At 37.7% G+C, this 18,149-nt stretch overlaps 1 protein-coding gene across 1 annotated transcript; it reads right to left on the bottom strand.

The window, feature by feature from the left end:
• LOC109832302 (heavy metal-associated isoprenylated plant protein 41-like) lies at nucleotides 11,858-17,564 on the bottom strand. The gene is made up of 3 exons (XM_020399723.1): nucleotides 17,224-17,564; nucleotides 13,876-14,074; nucleotides 11,858-13,057 (listed from the first exon to the last, which is right to left on the bottom strand). Exons 1-3 carry the CDS (start codon nucleotides 17,468-17,470, stop codon nucleotides 12,481-12,483), a joined length of 1,023 nt encoding a protein of 340 aa, XP_020255312.1. The 5' UTR covers nucleotides 17,471-17,564; the 3' UTR covers nucleotides 11,858-12,480.

Here is an 18,149-nt window from a genome sequence, read left to right as displayed (position 1 = left end):
TTATATAAGGTAATTTCTTAATTTAAATTAATTATTTATTTATTTTTAGTTATTAATATTTAATTATTAATTTATTTATAAATAAACCACATATTTAATTAAATTCTAATCTATAAAATTAAAATACTAATTATGAATAATTAAGGAGTAGTGGGACTTTTAAGGGGGAACCATCGGAGGAGATTTAAGGGAGAACCATTGGAGGATAATCTTCCCCTCCCTTAAAAATCCCCCTAGATTAAGAGAGATTATAGGGATCCCTTAGAGATGTTATTACAGCTACAAAAGGGTTTCACATAATCAACGTGTAGCTACATTTGTTTATTCATATATTTTCTTTTTCATGGTGTTTTCTTCAACATGTCTGTGTTTTAACTATTTTCATAAATTAATTTTCGATGGTGAATAATTAAGCTTTGACGAGAGATTAGCAATAGAGCTAGGCAGTACACCATCATAACTATTCCCGCTAAGTCATAGTGTTTCTAAATTTGTACAGTTGGTTAAAAATGCTAGAAAGTCCCAACCCTTTGCTTGGTTAACTTCTAACCGGTTCCTGCTCAGGTTTATCCAGTACAAATTCTTTAGATTATCTAAATTTAAAGACATCATGTCACTGAATCCATTACCTTTCAAATCAAGTTCGACAAATTTAGATGCATTAGGGAGGGAAATTAGAATAGGCCTAGTAAAATTATTTCCAAAAAGAAGAAGCATCCGAAGACTTGGTAGAGTGTTGAACATGTTCGACGGAAGAGTGCCAGGCAAATGGTTATCTCCCGCCACAAAGTACTGAAGTGATGACAGATTATAAAGAGAGGAAGGGATCTCACCTGATAACTTATTCATCGAAACTTGAAAGGTTTTAAGGCTCTTAAGTTTGCCGAGGCTATCAGGAATTCTTCCCTCCAATCGAGCATTATAGAGGAGTAGCTTAGTCAGGGAAGACATGTTGCCAAAAGAAGCCGATATTGTTCCAAAGAGGTCATTTTCGCCGAAATTAATTGATAGTAGATTTGAAAATGAATCGAGTTCTTCTGGAATCATGCCCACCAGCGCATTGTTGTTTAAGACAATTTTTCGAAGAGTGGAGCAGTTGCTTAGACTTGCAGGATTTTCTTCATCGAGGGAATTGAAGCTCATATTCAAATATTGGAGATGACGACCGAGTGATTGTGGTATTAGGCCTTGGAAATGATTGGCAGAGAGGTCAAGTTTTGTGATGAAGCTGAGATTGGAAATGGATGGTGAAATAGAACCAGCGAGCTTTATAGAGTTGAGGTCTAATGCACTGACTCTTCCGGGGTGATTTCGGTTGTCGCAAATAACACCTTGCCAATAGCAGAAATTGGGATTGTTGTTGGTGTTCCAGGATGCCAAGCTCCAAGAGAATCATTAGAAATGAGAGATTTGAATGATAGAAGGGCAAGGAGGTCAGTTGTGTTGTTTGTTGATTTGATTGTTGGAAGAAGGAGAAGAAGGATGGTGGTGTTAATGAGACATGAAAACCGTAGCTTTCTTTTTTGTGTGGTTATTGTGTGGAGAGATGAAAGATTCAAAACATCAAACTATCTCTAGTTCAATGAAAAAAAGAAGCTGATATGGATCAAAATCATGTGATAAATATGTACTTAACATTGCTTCCTTTAGTTCCTTTTAACCGTAGCAGTTATAAACTAAAGTGCAAGAGATATCTATGCCAGTCTTATTTAAAGTTTGAAAAGTTATTGAGGCAGTGGAAATTCAATTAAGTACTTAGCAAGTGAAATATCGGACAAACGACATATAATGGTAATTTTCCGTTTTCTTGTATCAAATAGTACGTATTACAGTTGCGTGTGATTTTGAACTTATATTTTACTATAACAGTACTCCCGCTTGTGCCAAACACAAGTATTAATTACATGTAGTAAAAATACGATGAACTCCTCTTGTTGGCTTGATTATATAGGATTGTACAGTTTTTCTTGTTATTGTTTTGGTTTTGCACATATACAAAAAAATTGCAATATATGCTCCATTTAAATTTAAAAAAATCAACCGAAGAAACTTACATATGCTTCCCAATCAATAAATATTGACTTTAATTACACATAGCATATCCAAAGACCCTGTTAATCAATCTAAAAACTATATAGGCCTCTAAACAATTTGTACACAATTAAGAAAATAAAATTTAAGAATAGACTCATCGCTTTCTTGTGTGGTAACTACATAGTAATGCAGCGAAACACCTAAAATCTAAAAATTTGCCTTTCAAAATTCAACAATTTGATCCAGTCATTTTCAGTTTTCTATAAGAATGCACCTGCGAAAAATTACACCGAGATTTGGAGCAAACAAAAAAGGAATTTAGTCAAAGAACTATACTTTTGATTCAGAAGAGTTAATTTGTGTAAATATTTAATCAAACTATGAGACATTGAAAACATATGATTCTGGTCCATACCAGCTTCTCTTTTTCATTGAATTAGAGATAGTTTGTTGTTTTGAATCTTTCATCTCTCCACACAATAGCCACACAAAGAAGAAAGCTACGGTTTTCATGTCTCATTAATACCACCATCCTTCTTCTCCTTCTTCCAACAATCAAATCAACAGAACACAACTGACCTCCTTGCCCTTCTATCATTCAAATCTCTCATTTCTAATGATCCTCTTGGAGCCTTGGCATCATGGAACACCAACAACAATCCTAATTTCTGCCATTGGCAAGGTGTTATTTGCGACAACCGAAATCACTCTGGAAGAGTCAATGCATTAGACCTCAACTCCCTAAAGCTCGCTAGTTCTATTTCACCCTCCATTTCCAATCCGAGCTTCATCACAAAACATGAACTCTCTGTCAATCATTTCCAAGGCCTAATAACACAATCACTCGGTCGTCGTCTCCAATATTTGAATCTAAGCTTCAATTCCCTCGATGCCGAAAATCATGGAAGTCTAAGCAACTACTCCACTCTTCGAAAAAAATTGTCTTAAACAACAATACGCTGGTGGGCATGATTCCAGAAGAACTCGGTTCACTTTCAAATCTACTGTCAATTAATTTCGGCGAAAATGACCTCTTTGGAACAATACCGGCTTCTTTTGGCAACATGTCTTCTACTCCTCTATAATGCTGGATTGGAGGGAAGAATTCCTGATAGCCTCGGCAAACTCAAGAGCCTCAAAATCTTTCAAGTTTCGATGAATAAGTTATTAGGTGAGATCCCTTCCTCTCTTTATAATCTGTCATCACTTCAGTACTTCGTGGCGGGAGATAACCATTTGCATGACACTCTTCCGTCGAACATGTTCAACACTCTACCAAATCTACAGATGCTTTTTCTTTTTGGAAATAATTTACTGAGCTTATTCTAATTTTCCTCCCTAATGCATCTAAATTGGTCGAACTTGATTTGGAAGGTAATGGATTCAGTGACATGGTGCCTTAAAATTTAGAAAATATAAAGAATTTGTACTGGATAAACCTGAGCAGGAACCGGTTAGAAGTTAACCAAGCAAAGGGTTGAGACTTTCTAGCATGTTTAACCAACTGTACAAATTTAGAAACACTAGGACTTAGCGGGAATAGTTTTGGTGGTGTATTGTCTAGCTCTATTGTTAATCTCTCGTCAAAGCTTAATATATTGGTAATAGGAGATAATCATATTTCCGGAAGCATTCCCAACGGAATTGGGAACTTTGTCAATCTAATTGTGCTTCTCCTTCATGGAAACAAATTGACCGGTATCACTCCTGATCTCGGTAGGCTTCAGAAGTTGCATTAATTGCATTTATCAAATAACAATTTCCATGGACAAATCCCATCTTTAGTTGGCAATCTCACACAGGTGAACTATTTAGACCTTAGAGCTAGCGGAGTTGAAGCCAATATCCATACTAGTTTAGCGAATTGCGGAAGCTTGATTGTTTTGAATCTTTCCCAAAATAAACTCAATGGCGTCATCCCCAAGGAGTTTGTTAGCATTACATCCTGCACCATATTGCTCAACCTTTCACATAACTTCTTGACCAGAAGTTTGGCTATTGAAGTAAATAGGATGACAAGAAACATACTAATGAACTCTCTTGTATCATATGAAGTATATTTTTTTCAATGTTATCTGATTTTCTCATAACCATCAAGTATCCACATAGTATTCGCATGCATATCCGTATCTATATCCAATTTTAGCGGACACGGTTAATATTTTTCCTTACCAAGATACATCAGTATCTGTGATTTGTAAGCGGATATGGACTGTTGTGCGCAGCGGAAATTTCGGCAGCACCTCCGGTGCGCAAGGTGCACAACAAGAGATTAGATCACAACGGAATTCTCGTTTCTCAAAGAAAACAAGAACCGAAAGCCAGATATCTCATCAAAGTGAGATATCTGCTCTTCCTCTCGTCAGCTCTAAGACTGCGCGTCGAGGGAACCTACAAGCTATTACAAATCACGACAAGAACACAACTTTTACGTGGTTCGGCAAATAGCCTACGTCCACGGGGCAAGGAGGGGGAGATCTACTATTAGAGGGAGAGATACAACTAGGGTTTACAATCTCACAATCTAAACCCTCTCAAACAAACTCTCAAATCCCTCTTACAAAATCTAAATCAGCCTCCAGCACTTTTCTTCTGCAGCAGCCGCCAAAAGAAAAGCAAACAAATCAGCCGCTGCCCCCTGTACTTCTTCGTAGCCGCTCACTTTGACGCCCAAATTTGCAGCCGCAAAAAAACTCCTGCCTTTTCTTTTGCTGCCGTACAACAAGAACCCCTCAACTTGCACACATTTGCCCTAGGAAACAAATAATATATATAGCCTTGGTTTGTCGGGTGGGCCTGGGAATTCGGGTCGGTGTTCACGAGAACACCTCACGCGGGGTCTTTGGGTGCACGCGGTTTTCACCTCAGTCAATTTGCTCACGTGTGGTCCCCCCACGTGATTCACAATTCTCCACCTCGGTGAAGTTTTCCCAAAACTGAGCCGACACCAACCAAAACAAGTACGTCATGGCAACGGACTCATGACAACGGACTCCATCCATAACAGGTCGAGACCCAAATGGGAGTGAGAACACTCAACCCAAACCAAATAGTGTCTACTCACCAAATCAAACTGAGCTTACACCGACTACACCAAATGTCTCACTTGCTGAGACCCAAATGGGAGTGCAAACACTCACCCCAAATGTCGATGTCGCTCACCAAATCGATCTCACCTCCATCAACTAATCCAAACCCGGCTGCATCATAAAGACTGCCTACGTATCCTCTTGCCTAAGGAATCAAGCCGAACGTAGTTCACCCAAATGGCCTCCAAAGGACCTCAAACAAATAAAAAAGTCTGCAACTCTTCTTCAATATCACCAAACGATCTGCAACTAATAGCACTCCCAATAGCTCCAAATTGAGACAAATCAAACACCTCCATCTGAGGTGAACCAATGGCCGTATCCAAATTAAGTCCATCAGCTGCAATCGAATCCAACTCATCATCTGCATCCAAATCCAAATGATCCCAAATGACGCAGTATGATCTGGAGTCTCCACCCAACGTGGAGTAGCATCACTCTCCACCCGCTGCGATGTCCTAAAGATCTGATCACCACTCTCCACCTGCCGAGAGTTAAACATGACATACCTGCTCAGAACAAAATCAGAAGCCAATACTTGATAATCAAACACGCATCTGAATCCCATATGTGCTATCAGATCAAATCTCACATCCACGATGTGACCAAATGCTGGGTAGCCAAACATCCGACGTAACCCAAAATCTGAAGTAGCTCCACCAGATCTAAAATCTCTACATGCAGCAGTCGGCAACCCATACATAAGATGGCCCAAACATGTCGTAGCCCGCACACCAATGCCAATGCTCGACATCAAACGCCGATCCTCCTCCAGAAAGGAACAGGTCCCCAAATTTGCCATCTCGCCTCGTCGCCTCAAAGTTTCCACACCAATGAAGTGTCTCCAATTGCCATGAGCTCGGCACAAATGCAGAAATAGGTCCCTCTTGTACCTCCCTCTAACATCAGACTGAAGTACCTTCACCTTTCTGCCAATACACTTCCTCCATTTGTTGCGGGCTTCTAGGACTTCACACCAACGGGACTTGGTTGCAACCCACCAATGCCTAGAACAATCCCCAACTGTAGAAACCATATACCTATTACCTCCCAATAATGCTCCCTTGGAAGGCCCCCGAATGCCTGAATGAACACCCCTCAGAAGACCCCTCGAATGATGGATAGAAGTGCCAAACTCCACCTTGGTCTTCTCGCTCATACCAATTTGTTCACAGGACTTTAAACTGCAGGTCAAAGCACTCCTCAACAACCTATGCACGACATTACCAATCAAATAACCCAGCATCAAATAACGCCACAGTCTAGCCGAATCTGATGAAGTCGTCATCTCCCTATCAATCTCCGTGCTTCCGAGCAAATAATACAAATTGCTTCTTCTGACGCCCTTCATCACAATCATGGACCCCAATGTGACCTTCAAACGTGCATCCTCCAAGGTCACTTTATAGCCAGATGCCACCAAAGCTCCTAGTGAAATGATGTTCTTCGACAACTGCGGAACGAACCTCACTTCTTCCAACTCCCGCACCATCCCGTCACTCATCTTAATCCGAACGGTACCAATACCACCAATAGAGCATGCATGTCCATTACCCATGAGCACAACATCCTCTCTTTCCAACTTCTGAAAGCTGGAGAACCAATCCCTCCTAGGGCAAACGTGGTATGAAGCACCCGAATCCAACATCCACTCTGTAGAGTTGGCAACACAAACTGACGGTAGTGCAGACAACGAATAGCCCGAAGAATCCGAATCTGAATTGTTGCCACTAGTCTTGACAACATTCACCTCTGAAGCTTGTACAGCTTTCCCCTTATTCTTCTCGGCTCGATCTAACTTTGGGCATTCGGCTTTCCAATGTCCATCCTCTTTACAAAAGGCACATTGATTCCTATGAATCCCACGATGTGCACATCTAGACCGTGACCTCCTGCTTCGGTTTGAACCACGACCATGAACTACTAATGCATCTCCCGATGCCTTCTCGGAGGACTCATCAACACTCTTCCTCAACTCATAATTCACCAATGCTGAGGTCACCTCCTTATAACTAACAGTAGTTCTTCCATTAATCATAGTTAGGACAAAAGTACCATAATCATCCTCGGGCAACGAACACAAAAGTAGCATCGCCTTGTCTTCATCCTCAACCATGATATCCACATTAGCCATGTCTGAAAGTAGCTTTGTGAAGTTATTAACATGCTCCCTAATGGAAACTCCCCTCTTCATCTTGAACTGGTAAAACCTCTTCTTCAAGTGAAGCCGATTCTCAATGCTCTTCGTCAGATACTTCTCATTGAGTGTTTCCCACATTCTCTTCGCCGACGTCTCGTTCATCACGTCATAAATAAGATCCGACGTCAAGCATGACCGAATAACTTCACACGCCCTACTATTCATCTTCTTCCAAACCTTAGCTTCCATCTCGACAGGTTTCTCTTGTAACTCAAGAGTCTCCTCCAAATTCTGAGCGTCCAAGGCGTCCATCACCTGACACCTCCACAATCCGAAATTAATCTTGCCGTCGAACTTCGGAACATCAATCTTCATGTTATTGATGCTCAAACTATGTATCGTCTTCGTAAGAGACGATCCCGATGTGCTTGTTTCACCCATATTGTCGATCTAATCTTCAAATAAGAATCCTTCAGCGAATCCTTCAAACAAGCTCCCAAGTCTAACCCGGAGCTCTGATACCACTTGTTGTGCGCAGCGGAAATTTCGGCAGCACCTCCGGTGCGCAAGGTGCACAACAAGAGATTAGATCACAACGGAATTCTCGTTTCTCAAAGGAAACAAGAACCGAAAGCCATATATCTCATCAAAGTGAGATATCAGCTCTTCCTCTCGTCAGCTCTAGGACTGCGCGTCGAGGGAACCTACAAGCTATTACAAATCACGGCAAGAACACAAATTTTACGTGGTTCGGCAAATCGCCTACGTCCACGGGGCAAGGAGGGGGGATATCTACTATTAGAGGGAGAGAATACAACTGGGGTTTACAATCACTCAATCTAAACCCTCACACAAACTCTCAAATCCCTCACACAATTATCTCTCTCAAAAAAGGGGAGCACAAATCAAAGAACAACTGCACTAAGACTTTGCTTTTCTCTGTGAATAGTCGCCAAAGTCTGTCCTTGCTCTCTGCCACTTGCTGCAGTCGAAAAGAAAAAGAAAAAGCCAATTTTTCTTGCTCCACGCAACTGCAGCCGCCAATCAAAAAAACTCCCTTGCAAAACCCTCACTTTTCCCCAAGTCGTCCTTTGCTCACCTTTGTAGCCGCCAGCAAAAAGAAAACCCACCTTGCACCTGCTCTTTTCTTTTGCTGCCGCCAAAAGAACCCCTCAACTTGCCACACAAAACCCTAGGGCACAATTAAAAAACTATATATAGGCTATAGCTTATTCGGGTGGGCCAATGCATTGATGTCCGCAATGAGAGAAAACCAAAACGCGTGATCCTTTCTCCACTTCATCACATGGTGGACCCCACTAGCACGTCTCCAACAGTCCGCTCTTGTGGCCGGCCTGCAAAATAACGAATTGGCCAACTCACTTGCTAAGAAGCAGGTCATTAATTATGAATAGCTGATGGCCAAAGCTCATGGATTATTTAAGGGAATATGCAATTACCTCTTAAGAATATAGCATGGTGCGACACTAAATAGCAACATCAAGTTTTAATTCACACATGCATGCACACAATATATCAAGTATACATATCCATAACAAAATCATTGTCACCAAGCAATTGGAATGTTTATATAAATTCGAAAACAAATTGAGCAAATCATAAACAGAAAAAGAAATCAATTATATTGAAAAACAAAGTCTAGACATTTATGCCCGTAAAACCTAAAAGCTAACATAAGACTCATCCACCTTCTTCACAACACACAACAGCAATAATGGAGATAAATGAGAGCCACAATTTTGGAAAAAGAACAAAAGATCGAGTGCATGAAAACAAACCTGCGAACACAATATCTGTTCAATAGTCTCTCCTTACATGCAATCAATTTTCGGTCAAGGTTCCTTCCTAAAGTCTCTAGGTCATGCATTCGTGTTTTAAAACCTAGACGTAAATGTTAGAGGGAGAACATATAGGACATATAAACCACAAACAAACATAAAATTTTACTATTCAAAAAATAAGTAAAGCTGAAAAAATTATGAACCTTTAGAGCACAATGATGCATTCTTTCACATATATAAGAGTAAAATCATTTTAGATTTAAGTTAATTATATAAGAGCTCATTGCCTTTTCTCACTTCAACTACTAAACTGGGATTATCTTAACATATATTCTATATCAGTCATAATATTTATGCTAGATCATTGTTGTCATATCATCTAAAGCACCATACTACTACAGGTATACAACTAAACACTGCCCTTTCCTTAGGATCCTTGCAGCTCATCTCCAAAACTTGTTAACACAAACAAAGAAAGAAAAATATATCAGAAGCTTATCAAAAAGAACCAAATCGCTAATCTAAAAATTTTGAATTAACAACCTATACTTGCTCTTCCCTCTGTTGATATCTAATTCTTCTGCCATGAGGAAGGTAGTGTTTGTTAAAGAAGTGGTTTCTAATTAATTGAAGTAACGAAGCTAAAGATCTCTAAAGAGCTTTGCTACAGGAATAAGGGGGACAAGTGAGGTGTCCCCCTCTTATTGGATAAGGAGTTGGCCATCATTAATGATGGCCAGCTCATTATCCAATAAGAGGGGGACACCTCACTTGTCTTGACATTTATGCCCGTAAAACCTAAAAGCTAACATAAGACTCATCCACCTTCTTCACAACACACAACAGCAATAATGGAGATAAATGAGAGCCACAATTTTGGAAAAAGAACAAAAGATCGAGTGCATGAAAACAAACCTGCGAACACAATATCTGTTCAATAGTCTCTCCTTACATGCAATCAATTTTCGGTCAAGGTTCCTTCCTAAAGTCTCTAGGTCATGCATTCGTGTTTTAAAACCTAGACGTAAATGTTAGAGGGAGAACATATAGGACATATAAACCACAAACAAACATAAAATTTTACTATTCAAAAAATAAGTAAAGCTGAAAAAATTATGAACCTTTAGAGCACAATGATGCATTCTTTCACATATATAAGAGTAAAATCATTTTAGATTTAAGTTAATTATATAAGAGCTCATTGCCTTTTCTCACTTCAACTACTAAACTGGGATTATCTTAACATATATTCTATATCAGTCATAATATTTATGCTAGATCATTGTTGTCATATCATCTAAAGCACCATACTACTACAGGTATACAACTAAACACTGCCCTTTCCTTAGGATCCTTGCAGCTCATCTCCAAAACTTGTTAACACAAACAAAGAAAGAAAAATATATCAGAAGCTTATCAAAAAGAACCAAATCGCTAATCTAAAAATTTTGAATTAACAACCTATACTTGCTCTTCCCTCTGTTGATATCTAATTCTTCTGCCATGAGGAAGGTAGTGTTTGTTAAAGAAGTGGTTTCTAATTAATTGAAGTAACGAAGCTAAAGATCTCTAAAGAGCTTTGCTACAGGAATTGGGGGGACAAGTAAGGTGTCCCCCTCTTATTGGATAAGGAGTTGGCCATCATTAATGATGGCCAGCTCATTATCCAATAAGAGGGGGACACCTCACTTGTCCCCCCTATTGGTCCCATATTTTGGGTCATTGAGGAATTTTTCATCTCTAAAACTAAAGTCTTAGGCCAAGTAAGTGGTGACCTTAGTCTTTTTTTTTTTAAACCTTAGATGCTATATATGGCTCAATTACGAATGAGAAAGGGCATCGAGATGTTTCAAAACTCGAGAAAAATTAAAAAAAAACATGGTTTAAGAAATAAAAATTTAAAGTAATAAATGAAAGAGAAGATGAATGGAAGCAGAAGATGTAAGGTCATTTGAGAATGAAAAGTTGAACAGAAAATTGATTGGAGATTGATATGGGTGCATTAATTAGAACTATAACTAAACTTAAAATTTGAAATTTGAAAACTAACTGGGTAGCTGAGAAAGAATTTTACCATTGCATGATAAATGCTTGTGCAGTCCCACCAAATTTTCTCAATTTTCAAATGTGGGAGGCAGACAATTTTTTGAGGTGAATTTGTTAAAAAGAAAACATTAGATGTTAATTATGGGGAAGTCTAGGATTGAAGTCTGAGAGATCCCCAAGCATCAAACTCCTCCAATATTGGTTATTATTTATTTAAGAAAATAAAATTTACTACAAAAGATGAACAAACCTTGTACGACGTGTAGAAAGAGAGAGAGAGAGAAAACCTATTTTTTGCCAAGTGGAACTTTTGCCAAGTGACAATTCCAAAGGATAGAGATTTAATATATAGTATAGATAAGAATGTGAGACTACAAAAACTATATACGAGTGTTCATGTGAAAAAGAATAAAAAATGCGTATGAGAAAACTTCTCATTTTGCTTATTCGTTAATTGAGTTTATTCTAAGTGAACACGAGAGAGTCTAGTTGAATTTTAGCTTTGTTATTTATTGACTTGCTTATTAATTGGATGACCGAGACTAAACTAAATATTCATCGGAGCAAAATTTGAATCCAAATACAGACGGTATGGAATATAATGAAAGAGAAACGTACATCGTGTTTCTACTTCCTGTCGGTTTTATTGAGGGAAGCTGTGAGGTGTATCCCCTAGAGTTCTACTAAAAAGATAATATGACATACGTTACTAATTGGAAAGCTACAAACATATATGAAGGCTCGCATAAATATAATTTCTAGAAAAACAGAAATATAAAATATAATACATATAACCCCCTCGTCAAGTCTGACGAACAATGATGGCATCCAGCAAGCCCCTCGTCGCCTCCGATCAAAGCCCTCTTTACCTCAAACGAATCAATGCCCGTACCCAACAAAACCTATGATCAGATCTGGCAACCCCTTGGATCATTGTAACAAGTAATAGCTTAAAATACCAACGGCTGCTACAAGAAGAGGGAGCTCAACGTCAGTTCTTGGATTTGCACTAGTCCAAAATATTAAGAGGTGAAAAGAGAAAAAGAACAGCTAAAGATATTGGCAAAACAAAGGCAACCTGACTGCCCAAGACAAAAGTACAATTCACAGGTGACAACATTTTGCTCCCCCACTTCCATACACAACAAAATGGGAGCACTCTCTACATCAAAATGTTGCGACCTGTAGATGCACTACCAAAAGCTTTCATCCAATGCAGATGAATTCCTGCACTGATGAACATTCCTCCATCACAAAAGTTGCCTACGCCTAATAAAGAGAACTTGTCAGCCTTAACTAATAGCTTCCTCATCTCTATAATCTGGAATTGAACCTCGAACCAATGCTTCCCTCGAAAAGCTTTGCCTACTTACCTCATCATGCGATTTAAGTAGTCAGATTCACTGTATCTATGTGCTTCATTCATATATCGTTCATAACTGCCATTCAAAGGGTACTCAAAGCCCCAGAACTCTTGACATGCATCAAAACCATAATTAGAAGGCTCCCTCGTGCGTAAATTGCTAGCTCCAATCCTCAGTGGATAGTGAATTGTACTCCCAATGCCTTTAACATCATAAAGGAAAATAGGAGGCAGATTCTCACTGACAAAGCTTTCTAACGGACGAGGATTAGAGACTGCAATTTCTTCTGCTCTCTTTTTCTTGTGAATATCTCCAATCCTAAACATGAAAGTCCTGCATTCACCAAGACGAAAGGGCTGGTCGCATCTGGAACCATCTCCCCTTTTGTTGTTGTACCCTGGATAGTCTTCGATGCTAAAATTGGTGCATTCAATCATAATGAGAGAACTCTTAGAAGCGAGTTCTTCTAGATTCCACTTATGGAAAGGATGCTCGACCTTGTGGCTGACATGAACTTCCCCATATGGTCGAAGCATGCGACTTGCATTCTTGAAGAAACCGTTAACTAGCTTTTTGTGTAGACTAGAGAATGAAAATTTGTAGCAGTTAGTACTTGTAAGAACATACTTAACATAGTTATTTGACATATAAGCATAGAGGCAAAATAAAACTGCATAAATGAGCAGTATAAAGTTCGTAATATTCACGGTGTATAAATCTATGGTTGAAATTTTAGAAACATATCAACTGGTAACTGACATGAAGAAGAGCAGTTTAAGAAAGCTTCAGAGTAGCTGGTTTTATTTTCGGGGGCATGGTCAAGCAGAAATTAATGTTCACATGCTACTCAGAAACTCAACTAATTGCATAGAATAAAGTGGGTGAATTATACTAAACCCCCTTGAACTTTATAAATCATAGAAAAACTCCTGAACTTGCAAATAATAATAACCCCCTTGTACTGTCGAAGCTCTCATAAACAATGTTAACGAATAGCGTAAAGAGTCTAAACTATCCTTTTTTTATTTCTTACATATCCCTATATGAAAAGGCTAACATAGAAGGATAGAAGTTATATTTAGCAGATAGGGATTAAAATGCCCAAAATTTCTCATATATAAAGCATGTGAAACTTAAAAGTAATTGTTGTCGGTCATAGCACTCAAAAAGTGGAACAAGTTCAGAAGGGCATTTCTATGATCTACAAAATTCATATAATTTTGTACAAAATGCTTTTTGTGAAATTTATCCTAAATATGCATGATACTTGCATGGCTAGACATATAATGAAAATGAAAAAACTTGAAAATAGATAGTTATGCTTTAGTAATGAACTTGGAAATGTAGTAAGTCACTTATGACTTCAATAATAAGCAAGAGAAAAGGCAACCACAACATACTTCATTACTCGCATGTTATCTTCCTTTCCTTTGAAGCCAGCATGAGGAAAGTTGAAAACAATTCTATCAAATTTCTGCATCCTCAACTCAGTGTGGTATTTCATCTTCGTGGCATCAACTCCATGCAAAATTGTAGCACCAAGTTCCTTCAAACATTGCAAATTTGATTTCGCCCTTTTATACTTCTTTAACACAGAAACTGTTTAAGAAAAAAAATACTGTTATATCTTAGAAGTAATTGATAGGAAGTGCTATGCTTCCAACATTTAAGAAGTCATGAATATTTTCCCATGTGATTTTTATACAGTACACTTGTTAACAATTGTAAAAATCATGCACAAAAGAAAAAGAAACCCAGATAAAACAAATAATTGTCCAACTATTTTCATCACCTCATCACTGCCTTCATCAAACTCCTGTAAAATAGAATATAGCATACAGCTGCTCCATAATCCACAAAACAAAATGTAATTTGAATCTAAATATGTCAATTAATGTATGTTATCAAATATATTATCAAATCACTAATAACGCCATAGAAAGCAGATGCATGTACGCAAAGGGAGATATAGAAGAGAAACACCGAACATAACATTTCTATTTACAGAAGGACTATTGCAAACGAACATAAGAAGTACTGGGGTGAATTTAAAATGAAAATAGAACCTAACAAAGAGCAGTTTCTCCATCATGGAAATAGATGAGACCAATGGTAGGACAAATAGGATTAGTGAAATACACATATCAGTAATTGTAAGGGTTAACTACCTCATGAGAGATTTCAATCTAAGAAATGTAACTGAACACAGAAATTGCTATCCTCTTCTCAAAATGAACAGTGTTAGCAGGAAAAAGTTGTATGACAGTAAAGTATAGAAGAAACATAAGGTAAAAAATAATTAGAGCAACTACAACAGCTTTTGAGGGCAATTGCAAAGTAAATCCCCAAAAAAACCAAAAACAAAAACAAAAACAAAAAACAAAAACAGAAAACAAAAAACAAAGAAGGGGACAATAGTCAGTTAGATAATGGCAATTCAATAAAATTCTGTGAATGTATCTTGAACATGGGAGACAAAGTTCTCTGCCTAGTTTGGACCTTTACATTTTCTGACTCAACATAAAATAGAAGGAGATCTCAATATTCGTTATCACTTAACAAAAAAGAAAGGAACATGAACATTTTGTGACTATATGAGAATCGTAATAATTTTTTTATATGGAGTGACACAGGGAGTTGGGGAATGGATGGCATATTTACAATGTATTCATTTTCAGAAATATTGTTTATGGAGAACAAAGTCTAACTTGCCCTTGTGAAACCTCAACTTGGAAGAGGTACTTTTATCATGTTGTAGTTTTTTTAGAGGGAACTCCCCTATTTCCCTCCAACTCTCCCATTTTTCCATTCCATTTGTGGGAAATGGTCATTGATGATGGTTGCTGCAAAATGTATTTGAAGGTAGTGAAATGAAGTGGTGCTTTTTTTGTGTTCAAATTGTTTGAGATTTCACTAGATTACTTGTGCATCATGGTTTATATAACATTGCATCTGCATGTTTCCCTCCAAAAGGCTTTACAATATTACAAAAATACCCTTTCCAAGTTGAGGTTTTACGGCTATGGGCTAAGAAAGAAAAAAGAATGACATTTAATGAAAACTTTTGAGGGCTTATTTGCTAAAAAACATAAGGGCTACTAGAAAATTGGTGCATAATATAAGGGATAATTAGACTTTGTCATCAAGGTTTATGCTTGCACGCATTCCCCAACCATTTGGAAAAATTAAAAATTTGAACCAAGATAATCTGGAAGCAAATTTCAAGAAATTCATGAAGACAGAGCGTAACGAGCTCACATAAGTGGAGGAAGTGAATCATGACAAAGAATCATAACAAAGATATGACCTATTTGTCCGCATCATCTTGCTAAAACAGAGAGTGTAATGAGTTTGTGAGTTCATTAGATTTAGAAACTAGCTTTAAGTATACTATGTCTGAGAGAGCAGTTACCTTCTTGCAAGAATAAGAAAGGTCCACGGGGAGGAGGACATTGACATAGTCCCATGTTCCAAAACTATAAATACTTTCTTCAATAGCCAGTATACAAATTCAAGTTTTCAACTTACAATGGTGTTGAACAGACATAATGCAAACAACAATCTGATACGCGTTAGGAACACAGCGAAAAACCTGACCACTGATCGATGATAAAAAGAACGAATGACAGATAAATAATCACAGAGAGAAAAAGTTTAATGAGCAATCAATGTGATTGCCCACGTTCTCGAAGTACAACCTGGTAAGGATTCCACTAATAATCAACGAATGATCGCAGTCAATCTTGCAACCCTAAACCCACCTCCACGCTGTCTCTATTTCTCTCTTTTGGATAATAAATGATAGGCTGCTGAAGGTACACATTTATATCATAGCGTTTCCTTCTATGGGGCTAGACATCCAATTTTGGATCCCGATGATACGTATTTTCCATGTAAATCAGGTCCATAAACAATAATATGCGCAACAAACTAACATGCTATGAGTCTAGAACAACTTAATTCTTGAGGGGGAAAAGCAAACCAATGTCATCCAAATCATTGCTAGAACAAAGAAAGTAGAGAAATCCATTCAAAAGTTAACAAGCAAGATAAGGAATAAAAAAGCCAACAGTCCAAAAAACATACAGTCAAAAGGACATTCATCTCACTGGGAACACGTGTAATAATCCATGTATAACATACATTATTTGGGAACAACACCAGCAAGAGAAAACCCAGGTTTAATAAATTAACCCATCATTTTCCATAGCAGTATCGATAAAAAATTGTCATTAAAATTTGTCTTCCCAATCTAAAACAAGTCGGCCAACTTCTAGAATTACAAAGTAAGAAACTCATTCCCTACAAACTACGCGAGCTTTAAAAAAAAAGAACAATCATTTGCCTCCGCAAAATGTCAGCAATTGAATAGAAAAGGGTATCAGCAAATCAAAATTCTCCATTCGACATAATCATCTTGCAAGATCACATTCAAAACAGGACATAAGAATTTCAGAATTTCAACATCAGCGCGAGAAAAAAAGGCCGCAAAAATCCCCAGAAACATGAAAAATACAAAATACCCATTAAATAACATTAGACCCCATCTCAAATCATCAGTATGAGATTGAGAGCGAAGAGAAATGGCCACGAGACCATCTACGTAACCAAAACCCTAAAAGGAAAGGGACCCATTAAAGTACTTATCGATGAAAATACAACCCACCCATTTAAAAAAAAACAAAAGGAGAATATATGAATATAAATGGAAATGGGCGAAGAATTTAAGAGGAATGGAGAAAATATACCGTAAGAGTCCTTAGAAGTTGCAACAATGTTGAAAGCAGAGCCGAAAGCATATGCAAGAGAGAGAGAGAAAGAGAAATCGCCATCTCCAACAATTAGTATTTGATGAATAGAGGAGTAATGCTTTGCCCATTTCACTGTTATCTCCTCCTCCTCCTCCTCTTCTTCTTCCCTCCTCCTCCTCATCATCTTCTTCCTCCTCTCGTTCAGTTTCTTTCTTTTCGTCTCCCTCTGATACTGGTTCCTCATGGAAACCTTTTTGATCGTGCAGGAAAATAAAAAAGGGTCTATGGGTTTAAAACCTCACAGCTAAATTGCCTCTAGCTTCCATCTTAATTACGGATTTTTTGCCCCGAACCCTTCGGATTCCGAAGACACTGCTGAGCGCGCCGGCCTACCAAATAGAAGCACGTACTATTTTAACTCTGATTTGAAATGGAGAAAATAAACTTATTATTTATTTATAATTATCTTTGTTAAAAAGAACTATTGTATTGGATTAGACGAGAGGGGTTATGATTACTCTCTCAAAACTTGAAAAATCTTGATTTGACAAGGATGTGATATTTCACGGAGAGTATTTTTCGAAGATTTGAGCAGGCCTCTATTTTTCGTATGAGTTTCTTTTACCCTTAGTATTATATTATAAAATAATAAACATATTATATAAATTAATAGTATTTTATAATTTTTTATATTGAGAATGATTAATGTGTTATTCTAATTAGGACATGATTTTCTACATGTCCAGTTTATATTTTTCTTCAAAATAGTTATTATAATTGTGATGCTTACTATGAAATAATGCATTTCCTATAGGTTGCCAATTGCCATTCATTTTTAGATGTATACATACTGAAAATTATAACTTTTGTATGCTTGGAAATGTACCTTCTTTATACGTATCTTTGTATTCTTATTTCTTTTC

The sequence above is a fragment of the Asparagus officinalis genome, chromosome 3, assembly GCF_001876935.1.
Source record: "Asparagus officinalis chromosome 3, Aspof.V1, whole genome shotgun sequence".
Classification (NCBI taxonomy): Eukaryota; Viridiplantae; Streptophyta; class Magnoliopsida; order Asparagales; family Asparagaceae; genus Asparagus; species Asparagus officinalis.
Note: the sequence above shows the minus strand (reverse complement) of the source record. Positions and strands in the feature narration are given on the sequence as shown.